The 24,914-nt window shown below is 43.0% G+C and overlaps 1 protein-coding gene across 1 annotated transcript in view; it reads right to left on the bottom strand.

Moving 5' to 3' along the window:
* Nucleotides 1-24,914, bottom strand: part of LOC132475106 (uncharacterized) — a 444,510-nt gene that overhangs the window by 166,385 nt on the left and 253,211 nt on the right. The window contains exons 36-42 of the mRNA XM_060076081.1: nt 14,530-14,802; nt 13,404-13,673; nt 12,402-12,641; nt 11,023-11,121; nt 6,172-6,285; nt 847-1,119; nt 248-520 (exon numbers count right to left, since the gene is read on the bottom strand). Of these exons, the coding sequence (XP_059932064.1) occupies nt 248-520; nt 847-1,119; nt 6,172-6,285; nt 11,023-11,121; nt 12,402-12,641; nt 13,404-13,673; nt 14,530-14,802 (1,542 nt within the window). The remainder of the gene's footprint in view (nt 1-247; nt 521-846; nt 1,120-6,171; nt 6,286-11,022; nt 11,122-12,401; nt 12,642-13,403; nt 13,674-14,529; nt 14,803-24,914) is intronic.

Raw genomic sequence — 24,914 nt, 5'->3', positions numbered from 1 at the left:
AATTCTTTAAAATATACAATCAAAATCACAACTCCCCTGTGAAACACACACACACACACACACACACACACACACACACACACACACACACACACACAGTTTATATGTGATTCTGGGCCCCTACAGGTGAAGTGGTGCATTACGCTTAACAGCAATTACTTTGATTGACACCGAAACTTAAGCAAAGAAGTTGTTGAAAAAACTTTACACACATGTTAAGGGAACTTTATAAACATGCTGAACTCACTGATCCGAGCAGAAGTTGGGGTCAGACCCAGGGTTAAGCATAGTTCAGGTTGCCTCGCCGTCAGATAATCAACCATCAGGCTACTTGCTCTCTCCCCTTTCCCCAGCACTGAATAAATGAGACAACGTGCTTTGTCTTCTCTGGTGGTCTTCCCCTCTACAGTCTTCTTCTCCTCGTCATTCAACACATTAATCTCCCTAAGGAAACGCAGGAGATTGATGACATCGTGGTCTGACAACGTGTGGACTAATTTAGAGCGAATCCTTCCAAGTTCTGAAATACAAATCAAGAGAAAAGGCAAATTAAACAAATTTAAGTTTCTTCTCAACCAAATTCTCTCTGCATTGACAATTTCTGGGATAATAATTGATAAATTCTTTAAAATATACACTCAAAATCACAACTCGCCTGTGAAACACACACACACACACACACACACACACACACACACACACACACACACACACACACACACACACACACACACACACACACACACACACACACACACACACACACACACACACACACACACACACACAGGGTTAGGGTGCCCTAACCCTAACACTAAGGGAACTTTATGAACATTTTAAACTCACTGATCAGAGCAGAAGTTGGGGTCAGACCCAGGGTCGGCCATAGTTCAGGGGGTCTCTCCGTCAAATAATCAACCATCACGCTACTTTCTCTCGCCCCTTTCTTCATCACCGTATCAATGAGACAACGTGCTTTGCCTTCACTTGTTATCCACCCCTCTACAGTCTCCTTCTCCTCGTCATTCAACACATTCATCTCCCGAAGGAAACGCAGGAGATTGATGACATCTTGGTCCAACAACATGTCGACTAATTTAGAGCGAATCCTTCCAAGTTCTGAAAGACAAATCAAGAGAAAAACACAACTTTTCTTAGATTACCACTTGTGGTGGTAGTGTTGGTTCAAGATGCCACAAAAAACGAATTTCTCAACTTTACCTAAGCTTCTGTGTTCATCTTAATTCACAGCCTACATTTAAGGTCCCATGACATGCTATTTTATGGATGCTTTCACGTAGGTATTAGTGGGCCACTAACACAGTATTCAAATACGTTCCTGAAATTCAGCCGTCGTGCAGAGTTACAGCCACTCTGAGCCAGTCGCACATTGAGCTTCCCCCAAATGTGCTGTTTTGGTGTCTGTAGCTTTAATATAAATGAGGAGGAGAGAGGCGGGTCAAGGAGGAGGGTGGGGGTGTGGCCCTGAGCAGCTTGCAGCCACGGTACCATGCGCTCTGTTTACAGGTGTGATATTATAAAATTGGCTGTCTGGTGCAGATATTGTAATATTTGATGTTCTTTTGTAAGACAAGGTATCAGAATGTATTGTTAGTGTAGATTTATCTTAATACCAGCTGTTCTTTGATTTGACAGTTCTAAAGAGAGAGTAGAAAGAACAGAAGAGAGCAAGGTTATGAAACTAAACAACTAAGAACCGCCCTCTCCCTCTTTGCTCCCTCGCTCCCTGCGTTTATAGTAATAATAATAATAATAATAATAATAATAACTAGGACTGTCTGCAAGCAGCCCTCGCGGTATTCAAAGCCCATCCAACGCCGTCCCAAGCGACCGCCTTCTCAAGCAATTAGCTGGACACGTCATAATCCTAGGCCAGGGGCGGATGGTGTATAGGGGCGATTTGGGCGACGCACTACCAACTGGGAGAAAGAGGATTTTTTTTCTAACAAATTCTATCACAGCAAAAGTAGTTTTCAGTGTTCTAGACATATTATCATTGTCCAATCAGAATCGTCAGATTCAAGTCGCGTTTCAAATGGTCCCGCCTCTCTGGGCGAATTCAATGACGTGGAAAATCGCCCAAGGATTCTCCGTTGACTGTCATGTTAAAACTATTTTTTACGGAAAATGAGCCTTCAATGCATCTTCAATGGGGATTTGGGACTCGCCCTAACGTGCTTGCGTCATACGTAACTGAGCAAAGAGCGCAAAGGGATATCTTCGATCAAGTCACTTGCTAATTTCAACATGGCTGCTAATGTGTGCAATTCCGTTGCGTCTTTGAAAGAAGTTCCTTTAAGTCGACGATCCAATTCAGATAAATTGGCATTAAAACAATCAGGAACTCCAAGACCAAAATCAGTGAAAAAAGCGGTCGCACGTCGACATTCTGTACCAGAGGCTCAAGAAGAAGGACATTGATGCAGCAGTGTTCATCAAAAGGGCCCTCGAGAGCTTGACAAGCAGTGTGCAGACCATTAGGTAAGATAACATTTAGATTATTTGATCCTTCTCAAAGCAAAGCTTTGTTATGAGAACATATGCATGAAAGGAGAAATGTATTTGTGTTCTTTTTTATAATATATGTTATTTTTTATAATATATTGCCAGTGGTGTAATCTAGCTTGCTTTACTCTGTGCTGGACATCCTGGTTAGGCGAGGCACAATGGATAGCTTAAAAAAAAAAAAGTGTTTAACACTAACATTATGCATCCCTGCCCATTTTAAGTGGGTATACTCATCATGCCTTCAGTGTGTCTTGAACAACCACACATAAAAGGTTGCCCATATTATATTGATATTTTATCGTATTTGTCTAAATACATACTTGACTGTAGATAGATTTATGAGTGGAGTTACCAACACAATAGATAAAAAAACAGTGTCTAACACTAACATTATGCATTCCTGCCCATTTTAAGTGGATATGCTGACATCTTTTTACTGGATAAAGTGTGAACATGTGCATCACGTAGACTACAGTGCTGTACACAGCCTAACAAACACATTATTGGTTTGGCATTCAGAGACTCTGACCAGCTGCAAGAGCCATCAGGAACCGACAGACTAAGGACGGCTTTGACAGAAGAGGCGAAGCAGAGGCTGTCTGAGGAGGTCTGCGACACCATCCTGGCTCACACCAAAGCGAGGTTCTCTTTCACTGGCCACCTTGTGAGTGCTACCTTAGTACAAGGAATATGTTTGAAAGGTACTGCCATTCATTTCCTGCTGATGCTCTGAATGCCACTGTGAAGGCATATCCCACGCTGAACAAGGCAAAGCTCAAGACGGAACTGTCTCTGATCTATGAGAATCCTGAATCAAGGCTTGCTGTGGTGCACTGGCACTGTACCAGGTTATCATGAGCTACAACCTCCAGGAGACATTCTCTGAGACTGTGAGTTTGTTTAACATTCTCATAACTACTCCTATGACAACAGCTGAAGCTGAGAGATGTTTCTCAACTTAAAAAATTCTAAGACATTCCTGCGAAATTCAATGGGCCAGGAACGTCTGAATGCACTGTCCATGCTCTCCATGGAGAGGGAACTAGTCCTCAACATGCGTGATTTCAATGAGAAAGTCATTGACCGCTTTGCTGCACTGAAAGACAGACTAGCAAAGTTTCAGTACAAGTAATGTAGTCTCTCTCTCTCTCTCTCTCTCTCTCTCTCTCTCTCTCTCTCTCTCTCTCTCTCTCTCTCTCTCTCTCTCTCTCTCTCTCTCTCTCTCTCTCTCTCCATGTTAAAAGTATAATTAGACTTGTATTCTTTCACCTGAGAAAAATATTACTGAAATCAGACCAACTTTCCCCTTCTTACAAATTAAGAAGTCTGTTTTAGCGTGTTGCATTGCATATCGCAGTGACTACAACTGAATACCTGGACTCTCCTTCTCCACTGAGTATGGTTGATGCTGTTTCCCTGAATGACACACTTTGATATTGAGAATAATGTGGACAAGGGTTTGTATCGGCCTGAAATTGGTGTTTTATTAAATATTGTATATCGGCCTGTGAAGGTCCTCAACCTCCTTTATAAAACATGATGTGTGTCCCTTGTTCCTTTAAGACTTAAACTGCTGTCCAGCAGCAGTTTGCTGGAATATGATTTCCTCCTGCCTGTTCAGAGCAATTGTAGTTTTTACAGATACCTTTTTTCTTGTTTTACCATGATAATTTTCATGCCCTATATCTGCCAAACATACCATAAGCAATGACATAAACTATAGATTGTTCATATTTCTTTACTAGTTTGGGGTTAAAGATTAATTTTCTTGGTTCAAACTCTTTGTTTGAATTAGATCCAAATCAGACGTTAATCACTCATAAGTTAACCTTGGCATAACGGAGCTGCTTTCAGACATCTTACAGAACATGATCGTTACCTTGGACGTGCTATTCATTAGTTACACAATCATCTCACAAACATCACCGTATGAAAACAGCAGATCGATTCCTGATGCTCTAAAAGACTAATCAATAGAATTTGAATGCATACGATAGTTAAAAAAAACACGTTGCGTTATTCGTCTGCTCTGCTGCTTGCCGCTTCTCGCTAAAATGCAAAAATTAATTCTGGGGTATCTGTGCTGCCAAGTTCCTACAAGATACCAACCGGTGCATCCTTGGTAAAATTGCTGTGTCGAGAACACTTTTGACTTTAAAATGATTGTTACGCCCCGTGCCCACTACCTCCGTCCGTTGCGTGATCCCCATTGACTTTAATGGGGACGGACGCGCAATGCATTGTGGATCTGTACGTTCCGTTGGAGCCTTCGGCTCCGTCAGAAAGTTGAAAATTTTTCAACTTTTTGGCAGCGACGGATCCGTCATCCAATCAGATCGCTGTACGGTTGCTGATTGACACCCCGCCCTCATGGGTAAAATCCTCAGTTTGTCGATGCTCATGCTAATGATCATGTGTTTTTCCCCGCGTGTGATTTGTTGACCATTATGTTAATTTTGATGTGCCTGTCCCCGGACGTGATTGGCTGCTGCATCGGAGGGCCGAGGATCCGGGAGGATAAAGCACGGCGGCAGCTGGCCTTGGATATGAAGCCTGCCATATTGGGTCTTCGAATGGATTTGTTGGTTGATCGAGGTTCTTGTTAATTGCTACACGGGAACTTATCCCATGCTCTGGGCTAAATAAACAAATAAACAACTTCCAGTTAACCAAAGACATCTGGTTTTATGTTGCCACCCCTTCCGCTAGCGGGGGACGTAACAATCGTGTATGCAAATTTAAGCACTGTGACGCGACTCGGGCTCTGACGATACTGCATGGAAAGCGGGTCATCTTGCATCGCAACAAGCAGGAAGAAGCGGGAAGAACCCGATTTGATTGGCTGACGGATGCCTCTGCAAAGACCACTCCCCCATCAGTCAGCCACGCCTTCCCACATCAGTCGACGGACGCATGTAGTGGGCACGGGGCGTTAGACTCACCAAAGACAGACAGTAGTTTCGCCAACATTGTAATTGAGTTGAGTAATAAAAGGAACTATCGTGTTTGTTCATATTTCTTTTACCAGGTAAGGTTCCAAATTAGGTTGCTTGGTTCAGCCTACTTTGTTTGAAATATATCCAAATCAGCCGTTAATCACTTCTCGTAAGCTAACGTTGGCATAATGGAGTTGCTTTCAGACATTGTACACAACATGATAATTAGTCTCACAAACATGAACGTACCTCTGTATTTAGAAATGCAGAGGTCCAAAATAATCTGAGCTTGCTAGCGAGGTTGTGGGACATGCAAGTACGATAGTTGGTTTTATCCAAGTGCATTTAAAGTCGTTTTGAGATAAAACATTGGATAACAATAGCTTTAAAACCATATCAGTGGACAGTGGATTCTTAAGCAGATACATTTTTAAAGAAATAATCCATTATTACTCCATTAGGTTTTTACACCTGCTTTGAGTTGCCATCGTTGATCATCTTTCTTTTTTAGTCACTGCATGACGACCCCAAAAACCCTTTAGTCATGCATATGACTTATGTTCAAAATAAGCCATAGCCAAATATATATATACACCATTTAAAAATGTTAAAAAGATACACTACGTATTGATCTGGCGGATGACCATGACATAGAGGGTTATACATGTAGACTAATATCTCGTACAACTAGGAGTCTTGAACTCACCCTGCGCGCTACCAAGCTTTTCAAATGGAAGTGACGACTCAGAGTCCACAGGGCCGGACAGCTCAGGCTTGGACAAGCTCCACTGGCTGCTACTGCCTGATGTCATCAGAGGTTCTGAAAGACAAATCAATAGAATTTGCAAATTGCGTTAAATATTTTTTAGTTTTCTGAAAAATACTGAAATGTAATATCTGACATCCTCAGATACTACTTAAACATTAATGTGTCAGTGTATGTAACATTTTTCACAAATAACCCAAAGTAATCCTAAACATGACCTGGACCGGTTTTTCATGTCAATTTACAGCCCACATGAAGTACACTGTAAATAAATATAACATGACTGTATCATGTATCATGTTTGTCACGTATCATGTCATTTATCAAAGTGATTCCATGAATCAGAATGCATTGTTAGTGTAGAATTATGGGAAGTACCAGCTGTTCATAGATTTGGATTGAAAGAGAGTTAAAGGAAACTTTGTGATTTCTCAACCGTAAGCCTATTCTTTCCGATAATTTTGGGTATAAGTAACAAATGCGGAGAGCGATTCTTGAGATCCTTCCAATATTGAGTGAAAACACTGCAGACGTAATCCACAAAAAACTGATATAAGAAGAATGTCGCAGGGCACTATCATTTTATATTAGTTCCTAGCTCTGTCCCCTCGCCACCCTTTCATCTGTTTCTGTGTGGCCGCGGTGGTTGTGTGGCCGCTCTTGTTTTGGCCGCACTATATTTTAAGGACTTCCATGTGATCAACTCGTCATTTTACAATCAGTGGGGAGAACATTCTTGCTAGTTATTCTTGTAGGAATGAGGGGGAATGAGCATGCAGAACGCTGTTGAGAGTTTGAGACGGTGGGCCCTATCTTGCATCCGGCGCAAGTGACTTAGTCACTGGCGCATGTGTCGTTGCTAGTTTACAACTGGCGCAGAGCGTTCTTTTCCCACCAGCGCCACTCGCCGGTAAATTAGGGATTGATCATGCGCCCCAAGGGGCGGTTCGGCGGAAGGAGGAGGCGTGTTCTGGCGCAAACGCTATTTTGCCGTTGCTGAATACCATTGCGCTACTGACCAGGAAATACCTGGTTTAAAGTCAGTGGCACGTTGTTCAGATGCTATTTTAAGGGCGGATGCATAGCCTACATGCGCATGCAATGCATACGGATTGCTTGTGCACCTCGCGCATACACTTTGCTTCTCTCATCTACCTAGCCGCACATTCTTGGTAAATTATTTGGGAAAGAACAGCTGATGCAGCGGTAATAAGTTGTACTTTTAAATCAATGCATCTGCAAACACCGTACAGCAAACACATATTTTCTTGACACAGACATCGTATAGGCCTACATGCCCATGACTTTTAGGATTGATGAGTATTTGATCGTGAAAAACATTGTTTTACCGCGAGTGAGTGTTAAAAAGAATGAATGAATGCGGGCGCGCGTGTGTGCTCTGTTTAAACACACGCAAACTAAACACGTAACGCATAATACAATCAATGGCAATGTCTATTACCGCGGAGACACATGCATATTAGGATAGCATACAATACTGATAAGAAACAATGTTTATAATGTCTTGCGTATTTCATTAAATAGATCAGTTACCGCATATCATATGTTATATTATTTACGTTTTCTTTGGCGAAATTTATTTGAGGACTCAGTATTTCTGAAGTTGTGGAAGAAAACCCCTTGTGTGAATTAGGCCATATTATTTGGCAATAAACTGAGCCATTTGCAGTTTGAAATTAATGTGCATCTGTCTCATCGGAGACTGCAGACGCGCTGTCAAAATATCAACTCGTCCGATTCAAATGCGCTCATGGCTCTTAAAGGGGATGGGAGCTGGCACTCTCATTGGTTTGTTGGACGTTACGCCCAAACCACACCTACGGGTAATTAGGCTGCTTCAGACCAACCCTTTTGACACTTGCGCCACGACGCAAGTGTCATTTATCCGCCTGTAAAATAGCGATAGCGCCGTAGAACCGCCCACAAAGCTACTTGCGCTTTGCGCTTTCCACTTGCGTTTCAGACCGTTAAAATAGGGCCCGGTGTGTTCTTACTGGTATTGTGTAAACAACAGAGGACACCTGCATTCCTCCAAAATAGGAACCAGGCTTATCACCGAAAACAATTGAAGCTCAAACTGCTCCTCAACTGTACAGTAAAATGTAAAGTCTATTAAAAACCAAAACAACCCTTTCATACTGCTTCTGTAGTTTATTTGATCAAATAAATGTTAGACAGTTGTTGGCCGGCTTTTCTTCAACCATTGTCGTCCGCCGTCTGCCCTGTCAGCTGCAGTGGTCCGTGGGGCGAGAGGGTCTGAGAGAGCTACTGGCCGGCCGGCTAGCTAGCTTGCCCCTGAATACGAAATCTACACAGTTGACTCCTCGCCTAAAACTTTATCAGAAGTGAATTTAGTGATGAAATAGCATACGAAAATTGTAAAAAAAACATTGCGATCATGATCTGCTCTGTTGTTTGGGTGCGGCCAAGTTCCTTCAAGATACCAACCGGAGCATCCTGAGTAAAATGGGCGTGTCGAGAAGACATTTAAGCTAGATTGCTATTGACATATCATATCAATACATTAGGCCTCTTCTGTAAAAAAAATAATGGCTGACACCATTAGGGGTGTGACGATGTCACTAGGGGTGTGACGATACACTCAGCTCACAAGACGAGACGAGACACGATATTGGGTTCACGAGAACGAGACGAGACGAGATTTTAAGAAAACTACGATGACAAAATATGACTGGACCAACAGACTTTTATTTAACCTAGTTGCGCATGCATTTTGAAATGCTTTATTATAACTCTTTACATGCATGAAATTGAAACTAAATCTAACATTTATAAAAGTTAAAGTAAAATAAATTAAATTAAATAATTCTCTGCAAACAATATTATGTGCAAAACCAAATCAAAGTACCAAAAATGCTGCCAAACAAATGATTTAAAAGTGGCGGGGGTATTTTCCGACGTCATTCTGGCTGTCTTTAGCTGTGTTCGAAATCGTTCCCTATACACTCACTCACTATTCCCTATATAGTGTTCATGACTATATAGGGCGCTCACGAGGAAAGCTGGAGGTTGTATTGTTGTTAAATGTTACATTTCCTTGTTCAAGTTTTTTTTTAATACATTTTTAATGTTAAATATTCTATGTTAAATCCCAAATAAATTGTTGACATTTCTAAACGAAAGCCGGAGACAAACAAACATTACCGCATTGCATTGTGGTATACGGGAGTGACATGTACGGAACATCGTATGTACACTAAAATTTTGGGTATTTTAAGTGCACTATAAAGTATATGAAATTAACCACTGAGAATTCGAACACCACTACAAAATGGCGAGCGCCCTATATAGTACACTATATCCGTGATAGGGAACGATTTCGAACACAGCTTATGGCTGCTTCCCCTCCTTCTCCTCCTCTTCTAATTTTCCTTCTCCTTCTTTAGGTTCTGGCAGTCTAGACGTAGCAAAGGAGCATTACTGCCCCCACAGGGCAGAAATAGAAGTTTGGATAGCTCACAAATCTCGCGAGACAGATTTTTAACGCGACGGGTAATATCGTCGTGTTTAATCTCGCGAGATCTCGTGGGACGAGATCTCGTCACACCCCTAGAAGTCACCACTATGAGACCCTACATTATAATTGTCAATGAGCAAATCAAATAATATTTACTTAAAAGGACAGAGTTTCCTGTATTCTCATCAAGGAGAAGAATGCATAAGGGGATCTCTGCTCCCTCGTGACCGGTATACCCCAGGCACAAAGGTTAATGTTAGATAACGCTAGGAAAAGGTAGAGTGGCTAGACAATGCAAGGAATAGGATATAGAACTTACATGATGAAGGGGAAACAACATGATGAATAGATAGATTTTCCATCACACATCATGTGTGGAGCAGAGCTGATCTCAGCATTTCTGAGACCTGTGCCACGGTTTAAGAAGTCCTCGCATTAGACAATGCGGCAGACTCCAGCTTGAGCAGCTCTTGGAGCGGCAGAGGTTGATTTCCCATTTGGGGACGTCTCCTTGCGAAGCTAATAGAGAGGCGCAGGGCGAACTCAGGGCGAATGTTTGTTATATGCTTGTGCACGTTTATAACTCAAATAAACTAGCCTAATTGTTATGAATTCGGATTACTCTTTCGTTAAACAGTTTAGACAGAAACGATTGACTTGGTTCCTGAATTCCCCCCACAGGGGGTAAAGGCCATATGACGCCATCCACATTGACCTATGGCACAACGGACCATTACTGTAAATAAAATTATGGATATCTCTGGGTTTGAATATTGTTGAAACATTTTAGATTGGTCAAGTAACTCAACATAACATATAACAAAGTATATTTAATAGGTAAATGTTACACACACACACACACACACACACACACACACACACACACACACACACACACACATCTTACTGCCAAGAACTATGTCTGACCAAGTGCTCTCCAGTCTTTGTCATTTGAGAAGCTATAGAAATGGACTCTGGTGGGTTCAGCAAAATGTCGACCTCCACAAAAAGTTTTTAATTCAAAATATGTGCCATATGTCATGCGAATGATTTATGTTTGAAACAAGCCATAGATTTAGAATTGTTATCCCAGATCCCCAAGATTTTCCAGAACATGCCACACACCTTTGACCTTCTTTAAAAAAAAGTATTGATTAAATTAGGTCTTATTATGTTATTATATGATCTGTAATTACCTGGTGTGTTTTGTTTAATGTATTTTGATAGGGAAAAACTATGATATAGAGGGATATGTTACTTATTAGTCCTAAACCTAGGAGACTTAAACTTACCCAGCTCGCTGTCGCCTTCATGCATTTCGAGGGGCAGAGACGGGGACATCAGACCAGAACTCTCCTGTCTGCTACTGAATGACGGATCCCCACCAAACCCTGAAAGACAAATCAAGAGAATTTGAAGATGGCATTAATTGAAAAAGAATGTACTAAAAAAAACTTTTTTTTTTTTTAACGTTTAATTCTGGTAAACCAAATTGTTTCAGTGTTTGATCAAAGTGCCACGAATAACCAACCCACTAAACATTGGACGTTGGATAGAGGTGCAGATCATGTTTATATCAGGTCGGTACATGGCCAATTCTGGACATCATTATTTGGGACGTCATACATTTTTTGGACGTCATTTGGACGCTTATGACAGCTGCTGGAAATGTATACATGATCACACTGCGCAATGCCGCCGGAGTGACGTCTTTTCTGTGTCATTATTGGTCGTCAAATTTCGGTCCACTGAAGGGGTTGTTTTGTAACGCCAGGCGACGTCTAATGTTGACCTCTGTGGGACCTCCGTGGATGGGCTATTTAGTTAAAATATGGTCGTTTGTGGACGTCTTTTCAACATCAAATTTAGACTAATTTTATACGTCTTTTTTATACTACTTCTTAATGTTTCAAGATGTTTTCTGTACCATTAGGTTTCCTGTAGCTGTAGCATATCGACTTAGAACTGGGTACGGTTTTTGGCCGTCATTTGGAAGCGTATGACAGGTGCAGGAAATGTATGCATGATGTAATATTTGTATATTATGTTGTTATTTTACATTTTCGTGTGTGTGTGTGTGTGTGTGTGTGTGTGTGTGTGTGTGTGTGTGTGTGTGTGTGTGTGTGTGTGCGCACTGGCATGTGGCCTACGGGTGGGTCAAAAGCATGCGAGCTAGACGGAGGGAGGAAGAGCCATTGATCGGTCCATAATCATTTATCCGACGCTGCAATTAAATAAATCGCCGTTTATCCTTTTCTTATCCTATCTTTTATAAATTAAATAAATTATAGAAGTAGTATAAAAAAGATGTCTAAAATGAGTTTACAAGTCTACACAAACGACCACATTTGCACTATAAATAGCCCTTGCACAGAGGTCCAGAGGACGTCAACATTAGACGTTCGGTAGACATCGAAAAAAGTACGTCGCCTGGCGTTACAAAACAATCCCTTCAGTGGACCGAAATTTGACGTACAATAATGAAACAGAAAAGACGTCACTCTGACGACACATTGCGCAGTGGGAGGCTGAGTTCACTACGTGACCTTAGTTCCTCCTGTTATTAACACATTTAAGAATCATATAGTTTTGGACAAACGAGATGATAATTTAATGAAGGTAAATAATTCCTTTGAAAATAATGAAAAAATACATTTAAATAGCAACTCGCCTATCCTTAGTTCAGGGTGCCTCTTCGTCAGATAATCAACCATCAGGCTACTTGCTCTCTCCCCTTTCTCCATCACCGTATCAATGAGACAACGTGCTCTGTCTTTACTGGTCATCATCCCCTCTACAGTCTTCATCTCCTGGTCATTCAACACATTCATCTCCCTCAGGTAATGCAGGAGATTGATGACGTCGTGGTCCGACAACATGGCGAATAATTTAGAGCCAATCCTTCCAAGTTCTGAAAGACAAGTCAAGAGAAATGGAAAATGGCATCAAAGCAAAACGTTACACCTATTCTCAAATTACCACTTGTTGTTGTAGTGTTGGTTGAAGATGCCAAATAAAACGAATTTCTCAACTTTACCTATAAGCTTCTGTGTGTTCATCTTAATTTACAGATTACATTAAGTACACATAATGGACAATATTTAAGATTTTGGTATCAGAATGCATTGTTGGTGTCGATTAATCTTAAATACCATCTATTATTAGATTTGACAGTTCTAAAGAGAGTAGAAAGAGCAGAAGAGAGCAAGGTTATGAAACTAAACAACAAAGAACCGCCCTCTCCCTCTTTGCTCCCTCGCTCCCTGCGTTAATATTAATAATAGTAATACTAAGTAATAATAACTAGGACTGCAAGCAGCCCCCGAAGTATTCGCAGCCCGCACTCCGCCAACCAAGGCGACCGCCTTTTCAAGCGATTCCCGCTTGCACACACACACACACACACACACACACACACACACACACACACACACACACACACACACACACACACACACACACACACACACACACACACACACACACACACACACACACACACACACACACTTAAAATATGCAGTTTATATGTGATTCTTGGCCCCTGCAGGTAAAGTGGTGCATTACGCTTAACAGCAATTACTTTGATTGACACTGAAACTTCAGCAAATTAGTTATGGACAAAAAACTTTACACACATGTTGAGGGAACTTTAAGAACACGTTAAACTCACTGATCTGAGCAGTTTTGGTCGGATCCAGGGTTGGGCATAGTTCAGGGTGTTTCTCCGTCAGATAATCAACCATCACGCTACTTGCTTTCCCCCCTTTCTCTTTTACTGTATCAATTAGACAATGTGCTTTGTCTTCTCTGGTCGTCTTCCCCTCTACAGTGTTCTTCTCCTCGTCATTCAACACATTTATCTTCCTAAGGTAATGCAGGAGATTGATGAAATCGTTGTATGACAACATGTAGACTAATTTAGAGCGAATCCTTTGAAGTTCTGAAAGACATATCAAGAGAAAAGGCAAATTAAATAAAGTAAAAGAAAATTCTCAACATAATAATCTGCATTGATCATTTCTGGGATAATAATTTATCAATTCTTTAAAATATACAATCAAAATCACAACTCCCCTGTGAAACACACAGACACACACACACACACACACACACACACACACACACACACACACAGTTTATATGTGATTCTGGGCCCCTACAGGTGAAGTGGTGCATTACGCTTAACAGCAATTACTTTGATTAACACCAAAGCAAAATAGTTGGTGAAATAACTTAACACACATGTTAAAGGTTGGGTATGGAATTCGCTTTTTTGGCCATTTTTGCAAAATTACTTGAAATCCTTATCATAACCCACTTACAGCCACTGAGTTAGAAGTACTGACATGAAAATTAAACAAGTCAATCATCTGTGGAACGGGTAGGGCTCGAAAAACTCCAGCCAATGATTTCCATTGCCACCGAGTGGCATTGGACAGTAAGTACGTCAATCAAACGGTCGTACTGCACTCCCCCTCCCCCGCGCCCCGTGCGCGACCCCTTCGTGCACATACTCAAACCTCGTGACCCAGAGCCAGCTTCTGTTTGTTGCTTGTTGCTTGTTGTTATCCTGCGGTAGCTACTGGAGCTAGCTAACTAGCAAATGACTCGCTCTCGCGCATCTGTGTTCGCTCGTGCATGATTGCGAGTCCATGTACTTGGAATGGGTGGAGTCAGAGTCAGCGTTGAAGGAGAGGGGGTACGACCATTTGAGTTGTGTGTTTTCAAAATCTGCTGGCATTTCGCAAATCCCATACCCAACCTTTAAGGGAACTTCATAAACATTTTGAACTCACTGATCCGAGAAGAAGTTGGTGTCAGACCAAGGGTTAAGCATAGTTCAGGTTGCCTTGCCGTCAGATAATCAACCATCAGGCTTATTTCTCTCTCCCCTTTCTTCATCACCGTATCAATGAGACAACGTGCTTTGTCTTCTCTGGTCGTCTTCCACTCTACAGTCTTCTTCTCCTCGTCATTCAACACATTCATCTCCCTAAGGTAACGCAGGAGATTGATGACATCGTGGTCCGACAACGTGTAGACTAATTTAGAGCCAATCCTTCCAAGTTCTGAAATACAAATCAAGAGAAAAGGCAAATTAAACAAAGTTAAGTTTCTTCTCAACCAAATAATCTCTGCATTGACAATTTCTGGGATAAAAATTGATAAATTCTTTAAAATATACACTCAAAATCACAACTCGCCTGTGACACACACACACACACACACACACACACACACACACACACACACACACACACACACACACACACACACACACACAGTTTATATGTGATTCTGGGCCCCTACAGGAGAAGTGGTGCATTACGCTTAACATTAATTACCTTGATTGACACCAACATTTCAGCCAATTAGTTGCTGACAAACTTAACACACATGTTAAGGTAACTTTATGAAAATGTTAAACTCACTGATGAGAGCAGAAGTTGGGGTCAGACCCAGGGTCGGCCATAGTTCAGGGGGCTTCTCAGTCAGATAATCAACCATCACGCTACTTGCTCTCTCCCCTTTCTTCATCACCGTATCAATGAGACAACGTGCTCTGTCTTCACTTGTCATCCACCCCTCTACAGTCTCCTTCTCCTCGTCATTCAACACATTAATCTCCCTAAGGTAACGCAGGAGATTGATGACATCTTGGTCCAATAACAGTACGACAAATTTAGAGCGAATCCTTCCAAGTTCTGAAAGACAAATCAAGAGAAAAACAAAACATTACAACTTTTCTTAGATTACCACTTGTGATGGTAGTGTTGGTTCAAGACGCCACAAAAAACGAATTTCCCAACTTTACCTAAGCTTCTGGATTCATCTTAATTCACAGCCTACATTAAAGGTCCCATGACATGCTATTTTATGGATGCTTTCATGTAGGTATTAGTGGGCCACTAACACAGTATTCAAATACGTTCCTGAAATTCAGCCGTGGTGCAGTTACAGCCACTCCGAGCCAGTCGCACATTCAGCTTCCCCCAAATGTGCTGTTTTGGGGTCTGTAGCTTTAATATAAACGAGGAGGAGCGAGGCGGGTCAAGGAGGAGGGTGGGGGTGTGGCCCTGAGCAGCTTGCAGCCACGGTACCATCCGCTCTGTTTACAGTGGATGTATCGCAATGGCGAGGCGCACACAGCCTTTAGTCGTATCGGACCATCGCTAATTTCTTTGGGGCGTTTCCCAAAAGTCCTCTTAACATGAACGCGCTTTCACTGCACTCCGTAGGATTTTAACTGTCCACTGACACGGTGCGGAAACGGGCTATGTAGAAGGGGGAGACGCAGGAATGTCGCAGGAAAATGGGGTTAAAATGGGTTAAAATATCCCCCCCCATCAACGCCAACAGCAGAGTAGCCTACGAAAAGAATAGAGTGCAATAATATGAATGCTAAAGATACGGCATCCCCCCCCCCCCCCCCCCCCCCTGAAATAATTCCATATTACGCAAATCCATTTATCTTAATGTGCTGATTTCTGAAACATATTGCGCAGCAAAGAGAGCCGACTTTTTCTGATTCCGCATAAGGTTTCATTGATTGGTCACGTGAAATGACCCACCTATAAAAAAACCTGCGGAAAATGGGAAGGGCTTCTGCAAAATGGCACGAAAGAGAAAAGCGTTGTTCAAACCTGAGGAACTTAACGTTCTGCTTGAGGAGGTGGAGGCAAACAAAGGCCTCTTATTTGACCGCTTCAAAAGGTGCCCACACCAACAAGCAAAAAGTTAAAAAGTGGGGAGAAATAGCTGAGAGAATGACTGCGGTCACTGGCATCACTAGGTCCAATGTGGACGTCCGGAAAAAATGAAAGGGTCAGAATTTCGACATGACTGGTGCGGGGGTGCACACGGCGCAGGCCCTCAACGACGAGGAAGAGCGAGCCATGGCCATCATAGGCTACTCGGCCTCCCAAGGCATCCCCGGGGGAGTGGATATCCTCGCGGGTATCACGGAAGAGGGAGATCCTTCAAGTGAGCAATGGCAGGAGGATGAGGAACCCAGGATACCCCACCAGTCCACCTCGGCTGCCCCCACCTCCATACCCGTCATGACGCCCCTGCTGACCACACCGTTCACCTCGGCTGCCACCTCTACCCCTTCCACCGTCTCAACTGTCACCGCCTCCATCATCGGTCGTGGCTGCCAACGCAGCCAAGACCTGGTGGAGCTGGAGAGGGAGAAGGTGGCTCTGCTAAAGGACGTGTGTGGTCTTCTCCGGGAATCCTCCGAGCCTGACGCTCGCTTCCAGGAAGAGGTGATTGTGCTGAAGAGGGCCGAGTTGGACCTTATGGCACGTCAGCTTGCCCTCGAGGAGGAGAGGTTTGGCCAGCAAAGCCTTTCAATAATTATCCCGGAGCAATAAGGTGATGCATATTTTCAGTAGGCCTACACACAGATATTTGATATGGAGGTTGGCATTTTTGTTCTCTTAAGGCATTTTTGTTCTCTTTTGAGATGGCGACGGGTCATGACGGGTGGGGGCAGCCGAGGTGGACTGGTGGGGGATCCTGGGTTCCTCATCCTCCTGCCATCGCTCACTTGAAGGATCTCCCTCTTCCGTGATATCCGCATGTTTATCACTCCCCCTGGGATGCCTTGGGAGGCTGAGAAGTCTATGATGGCCATGGTTTGTTCTTCATTATCGTTGAGGGACTGCGCCGTGTTCACCCCGCACCGGTCTAATTGGTTTGATGTCGAACTTCCGACGCTTTCTTTTTCGCTCCACATCGGATCTAGTGACCGCATTCATTATCAGCTATTCCCCCCCCCCACTTCTTAAAATGTTGCTTGTTGGTGTGGGCACCTTTGAACCGTTTTTTCTTTGAGTTTTGAAATAAAAGAAACTTTGTTTTTCCAAACGATGTGTTAAAATCATGCAATTACTATGTTTCAGTCAAATGCAGCCTAATATGAACCACAATGGTCTCCACAAATGATAAAGCACACTTCAATGGCCGCTGAGCGGCTGTGTTGCCTTCGTTGTCGAACATGTGTGCATGTTTTTGTGTTAAAGCTTTTAAAATTACTCTTGGTTTAAATCCTTGAGAGGAAAAAGATTTGTCTGGCTACATAGCATCCTTAAAAAGCAATTTTAAATATAGGGCTACTACTATATAATTATAATAAAGACTATAATACTATAAAGCTATTATACAAACTATAAAATAATACATGTGGAAACACCAGCAATGAGTTTGATATACCCTTATAATATAAATTAACTGGTTAACATAACCGAGTGTCTGACTGATTGTTAATGTGTTGATAGTGTTGTGGAGGCATGACGCATCTAATTAACATTATTCGTTGGCAGGTTGTATTAAGTAGTCTCGGAACATAGGCCTATATAGTGCAAGGGGCCATGCAGTAGGCTACGTCAGTGCAAATAATGGCTGGTAGACAGCGTGTGCTAGCGCTCCGTGAGCAAGAGAGAGAGAGAGAGACAGAGAGAGAGAGAGAGAGAGAGGCCGAGAGGCCGAGGCGTCCCCGGAGTCGCCTTGTTGCAATTAATGCTCGAATCCCGGACATCTTTGACCCCCTCGAGGTCTACAATGACGCGGCAGTCATCCAGCGCTACAGGCTGCCCAGGGAGCTGATCAGACAGCTGCTTGGGACGATCAGCGAAGACCTGAGACGCGCAACCAGGAGGAACTTTGCGCTCACACCGCAAGTACAGCTCTTGGCCCCCCTCAGGTTCTACGCCACAGGGAGCTTTCAGCAGGTCGTCGGAGATGGCCATGGCCTGTCCAAGGCGTCAGTCTGCAGGTCGGTCCAGGCAGTGACGTACAGCCTCCTCCGACTGGTTCCGCAGCACGTCCATTTCCACACCAGAGACGAGATGAATTCTTTCGGTCGTTCCGCATCCCTCAAGTGGCCGGAGCCGTGGACGGAACCTTAGTACCAATTCTTACGCCCCATGTGGATGCCCCTGTTTTCATATGACCATCAGGGCATCATCCTTGGTGTCGTGGCGAGATGGCCTGGAAGCACACACGACTCCTTCGTCTTCCGTGAGTCCTCCATCGGCTGGCTGCAGCCTCCAGGGGAGAGTGGCGGCTCCTCTGAGACAGTGGCTATCCTCTTCGCCCTCACCTCTTCACACCTGTGACTAACCCGGGAGACGTCCATGACGAGGAATACAATGAAGCCCACCGTCTGGCCCGGTGCATCGTTGAGTGCACGATCGGGAGGTGGAAGTTGCGCTTTAGATGCCTCCACAAGTCCAGCGGAGGGCTCCAGTTTTCGCCAGCCAAGTCATGCGCTGTGATATGTGTGACAGCTATGTTACACAACATTGCAGCTAAGGCTGGGGTAGCTTTGGTTGAACCGGAGGACATTGAAGACGATGACGACGAGGAAGATTGGTGTGAGGACGGCCTCCCTCATAACTACGCGGCTGGTTTTCATGCACGTCGAAGAGTGATTGAGACTTTTTTTTTAACCCCCTCCACCCTCCCACATGTCACTAAACATTCCTGTCAACGAGAACAATCTCCACCATATCCAAGCCTTTTGCCTGCTCCTTTGCTTTTTTTTTTTACATTATTTTAGGCTATGTTTTATGAGCAGCCTATGTTAGTCTGCACAAATCCCCCCCACTTTCCCTCACACATTTTGAGTGCCCGGCCTGCTCAAACATTTCCTGGACTGTCCCTCTCAAACTAAGAACATAATGGCCCACATTAGGCTCAGACGCACGTGATACACCATTACCAATGTGTTATAATAAAACGCATCCAATACTAGGAATGTCCGCTGGTTACGCCACTGAGGCTATAGTAGGCTAACGAGGCTCTTAGCGTCCTACGAGTACCCTGGAGCACTCGTTAGCTACGAGCGTTTTCAAGACGTTCGTTACCAACGATGCTTTCTGGAAACGTGAGAAAACTGTACGATGCTCGTACGACCCACTCTGCGATCCACTTAGGCTAACGATGCTTTCGGGAAACGGGGCCCTGGAGTGCCAAACACAGCATCAATTCACGCAACACACCAGCAATTCACACAACACACCAGCATTTCATCACAACAAACCAGCATTTCATCACAGCACAGCAGCAATTAACACAACACACCAACAATTCACGCAACACACCAGGGGCCTGTACTACGAAACTTGATTAGAGGGTTAGCGAGGTATGTTGGGCTAAAAGCCTGGGTTAGCTGTACCATGAAAGTCGATCTCTTTAAGCGTCGCTGTATCACCATGGTGACTTACGCTCGCAACCAAACCTGGTCGAGAGCAGCTTTTCAGCTTAGTCAACCCGGAGATCGGCTACTTAAATCGGCGTGTGCAGCTTCCTAGCCCCTCCTCCGATAATGGCGTCACCATTTGTGGGTGTTCTCGTGGACCTCGGCGCACTTATCGTACAGGCGTCTCTCCGGAGACAGAGGGTTTTTCGGGACAGAACGATCCCTTGGCATTGTCTGACGATATTCTTTATGAGAGATACATTCTCATCAGAGGGTATTCTTTATTTGATCTTCCATGCTGGACCGTATGTAGTCAATGCTACACAAAGAAGCCGTGCACTTACTAGCCGCGTTTACATGGACACATCTGATCCGCATAGATTTCTATGCGGAATAGAAAATGATCATATATACGCCTCATTCAGAGTACAATTATCTGTTCGGCATAGAATTCTATGCAGAATAGAAGAGGTGGTGTAGTCCATTTTAATCGACATGTATACACTTATTCCGAACGGATTGGGGTTTAACTTAGAGCAGCTGCAGTAGTTCGCAATTTGTCCACTGAGCTCCGTTGGTACTTTTATGCACACCGAACTTGACCGCTGTCAAGGAAAGTGGATTTATTGCCTGATTCACATCTTTGTTCGTAAGTAGTCTGGTAAGCGTGTCCGGTTGCTAAGCGACGGGACATGGGTGTTTATTAATGATGTGTTTGCGTAACGTAGTGTCCGCGCGCGTCCGAGATAACTGTAAATGAGTAGGCTACTACTAGTACTTTTGCAACCCCTTTTTGCAGGCTGAACGTTAAAATACTTCTTAACTTAGAGACCACACTCTCCCACCAGTCTTGGCTGCGGACTCGCATTCAAATTCCTCTTGTTTGCGGCGGAGGTGGGGGTAAATATAAAGATTGGACGTAGCTGTGCTGTCGTCCTTCTTAATTGAAGGAGCAGGCAGAGAAAAGCTCTCTCCTGCTGTGCTTTCATTAAAATCAAATTCACAACGCCAAATAGCGATAAGACGTCCATTATGTCGCCGCCGGTCCAGAGATGTGTCAGGTGTGCGCGAGAGACATAACGGACACTTTTGTTACTGCCATGTATACAGTAGGGGATCAAATTTTAGGAACAGATCTATTCCGCATAGAAATCTATGCGGATCAGATGTGCCATGTAAACGCGGCTAGTGTTGCGCAGTGTGTCTGTGTTTCAAGTTCGAAGGTGGCCCCGCACGTTCAACGTACATTAACCTATAGTCAAGGGCCGTGTTGTCCATTATCCCTTATATAACCGCTATGTCAGTGACACAATTAGGCCTAGGCATTTTTTATTCTACAAATTCATATTATAGCTGTGAGAATTGTTAAGAAAGTCGGAAAGTCGGAAAACCAAATCATAGGCTAGATTCACCTGAAATTATTCAAATGGATGCTTACAACTTACCACATTAAATAATATTTTTATATTTATTTTTGACCCCCACATATATGGGGGTAAAAGGGATGATGATAGATAACATTTTTTAAACAATATGCAGAATCTTCACTCACGAATTAACACGGTCGGCTATTTTTTGCCAGCACGCCACCCTAGCCATATTATGGGCAACCGTGTTCCCCTTGGCTGTGATTTGAACTTTGAATTCCTCGTAGGAGTTCATAATAATACACTGCTCGCCTTGGATGAAATACACCGCTCTCGCACGATTTATTTTGCATATGGGTGAGTCAAATGACGCGAGCAACGCCCCTTTTATGTGAACGCGCATTGAACCTAAAGCGGAAAACCTGGTTCAACTAATTAAATCTAAAGTGATACCATTTAACTCTGTGGTACCATTTAACTCTGATTGCAAGTTGCGGCTCTGTCGAGACAGGTTTTCCCAAGAAAGCCTGGGTATGTTCAGCGAGGTTCGTGGTATACCCCCCAGCAATTTGCACACCACAACAGCAATTCATCACAACGAAAAGATTAGGTACTTATTGGTCCACTGACCCTCCTCCTGATTGGTTGCAAGAAACTGCTGTTGCCGACGTTGTATTAGGCATTGTAAATGACAGACGGCGCAACCATTCAGGAGGAGGATCAGTTGACCAATGTGTACCTACCCTTTCCGGTGTGATGAATTGCTGGTGTGATGTTTGAAATGCTGTTGTGTTTTGCACTTCAGGGCCACCGTAGTATTCACATGGTTACACATCCTAGGGCTGGGCGATAAACAGTTTTTATCGATTAATTCGAGTGTGTAGCTCACGTCGACTTGTTCAAATGAAAATCGGTTTTCTCTTCAACATCCGCAAACGCTTCCCTCTCAGCTCCCGTAGTTTGGAATGGGCTCAGGCTCAGCCCTCCCCCCGCACAGAGCGCGCATTTACCAAAGTGATACACAAACATGGCGGCGAGTTTGACAAGTTGTATACCACAATTTATTCATATAGGTATAATCTATTTTGAGGTAAACATAATTCATTTGAAATATATCTGTGTGATTTAATAATTCGTCAATCTGTTGGTAATTCGTCGATCTTTTGGTAATGCCTCGGGGCTCCAGTAGGGGGATCGCACTCCTCTTCCTCATTCAATACAGACGAGTGAAGGAAAGAGCTGCGTGCGTGTGTGTTTTTCCTCATTCTTTTCCCGTTACTATTCCCTTTCTTAAGGTAATTATTACCGTTTGCAAAACACTGTATATTTATGAAGTGTTGAAAGTTTGAATGTTATGTTGGCACTTTATCAGAAGTCCTCTTATCATTAGAAATATTTTATGTTTACAGAAATATTTTATTTTATATTTTATATATTTTACATTTTATGTTATGTTACAGGTTACATTGTTTACAATGGCAGGGCCTGCCATAATGCTTTTTTATGTAAATCGATTTAAATCGGAAATCTGATTTTTTATGAAAAAATCTGGGATTTTTATTTTAGGCCATATCGCCCAGCCCTAACACATCCTCTCATCTCATGCCAGGATATGGATCTGTTCATGCATGGCTTGTGGTGATGAGTTCTGCTGTGTGAAAGAGCATCAACATGTGATCCGTTGAATGTTTGAGGGTGTCTTCACAAGTCTGTGCTTTGAAGATGGTTTTCGGAAATGGATGATTGAAAATTGACAAAATAAAGTTCTCCTCTCCACATCTGCTGTCCTCTTCTCATCTCCTATTCTCATTTCTTCTCACTTCCTATTCTCCTCATCTCCTGTCCTCCTCTCCTCTCCTCTTCTCTTATATTCTCCTCCTCATGTCTTGTCACCACTCGTCTCGGTTGCATTGTGGGAAATGGGGATGCACCATTTGAGAAATTTGGGCCAATGCCAATGTTTAAAATAACAATGTACTACATTTGACCAATAACTTAAATGTACTGGAATAGCATATTGTTAATGCACATCTGCAACTGCTTTTTATTATTAACATGGAGGACCAATGTGAGGGACACATCATGAAGGTGATTGTTACCCATGAGCCCACGAGTGAGGAGGAACAAGTGTCCATTGTGATCGAGGGCAACGAAGTCCTGACCAGGTGTGGGAACCGCAGCCGGGCTTGTATGCTTTTGATGGGGTTGATTTATGCCCTCAACCCGGAGTATCCCAAGAGGAACGCATTTGAGGCATTCCAGAAACTTTTTCCGGAGCTCGATGGGGCAAAGCTGCCCAAAATCAAGCTACTGGACACACGCCCACGCACACGCACACACACAGAGTCACTCACTCACTCACTCACACACACACACACAACGAAGCAGTCTTTTTTTTGAGCAAACAGGTTTAAATGTTCTGTTATAAAATGACTTGGCTGCTGAAAACACACACACTCACACACAAACACACATTTACAACTGCAAAGTGACCAGTTGAACACAGACACACTCACTCACTCTCACACGCAGGCACAAACTCACACACAAACAAAGCAGAAGCACTGAGTTGTATTATGCATGCTATTTATTTTGTAGCAAACCGGTTTAAATGTACTGTTATGTATGGTTGTTCAGAAACCAGTTTGAAATGACCTGGCTGCAGAAACACACACACACATTCACAGCTGCCAAGTCACCAAGGTGCACACACACATAATCACACCCGCCAGCCCACACACACACACACACACACACACACACACACACACACACACACACACACACACACACACACACACACACACACACACACACACACACACACACACACACACACACACACACACACAGCACTGACTTGTATGAAAAAAAAATTAGCAAACAAAACCCTTTATTATTGTTTGAATGTATTGTGATCCTTGTTTTGTTTTGTGATCCTCTTGCATATTCTTCAAGAAACTTTTGATCATTTGGTTGATGAAAAAAGTTGACTTCATCAACACTTTCTGCTGTGTCTGAAAATAACTTCAAGTAAATCGAACCTTCCCTGAATAGGTAATAGTTAATTAGTCATATTAGCTAATTATTACTGATATTATTAAGTAGATTAATGCCTAACAGCCTTAAATTATTCTTATTGAATTATTTGGAGTAATTTGTATTGAACAATCGTGGGTAAACTTTATCTAATTTCTTTTAGTATTTCATAGCTGTTGAATGGAGGTAGTCTTTACTCAAAATATGGAAATTTACCCAACCATAGTACATGCAAATTGTTACCTGAGAGGAATTGGGTAAATTCTGTAGGTTGATAATTACAGTGTGTCTTGGCCAGGACACCGAAAGAGATGTTTAATCCCAACGATGATTATTATTTGCAACTAACCAATACTAGTTGACATTTTTAAATGTCAATGCACTTTTCAGCCCTGAATAACAGTAAAAGCTTTTTAATAATTGATTTGCATGCATAGTATACTACACTTTCCATTGAACAATTACCCCTGTTACCATAATTTGATTAATTTTATAATGTAATCAAATGCTCACACACTATATCCAGACAACATATCCTGACATTTGTAACCTGAAAATCTCCTGAATA

This window comes from Gadus macrocephalus, chromosome 16 (genome assembly GCF_031168955.1).
Source record: "Gadus macrocephalus chromosome 16, ASM3116895v1".
Taxonomy (NCBI): Eukaryota; Metazoa; Chordata; class Actinopteri; order Gadiformes; family Gadidae; genus Gadus; species Gadus macrocephalus.
Note: the sequence above shows the minus strand (reverse complement) of the source record. Positions and strands in the feature narration are given on the sequence as shown.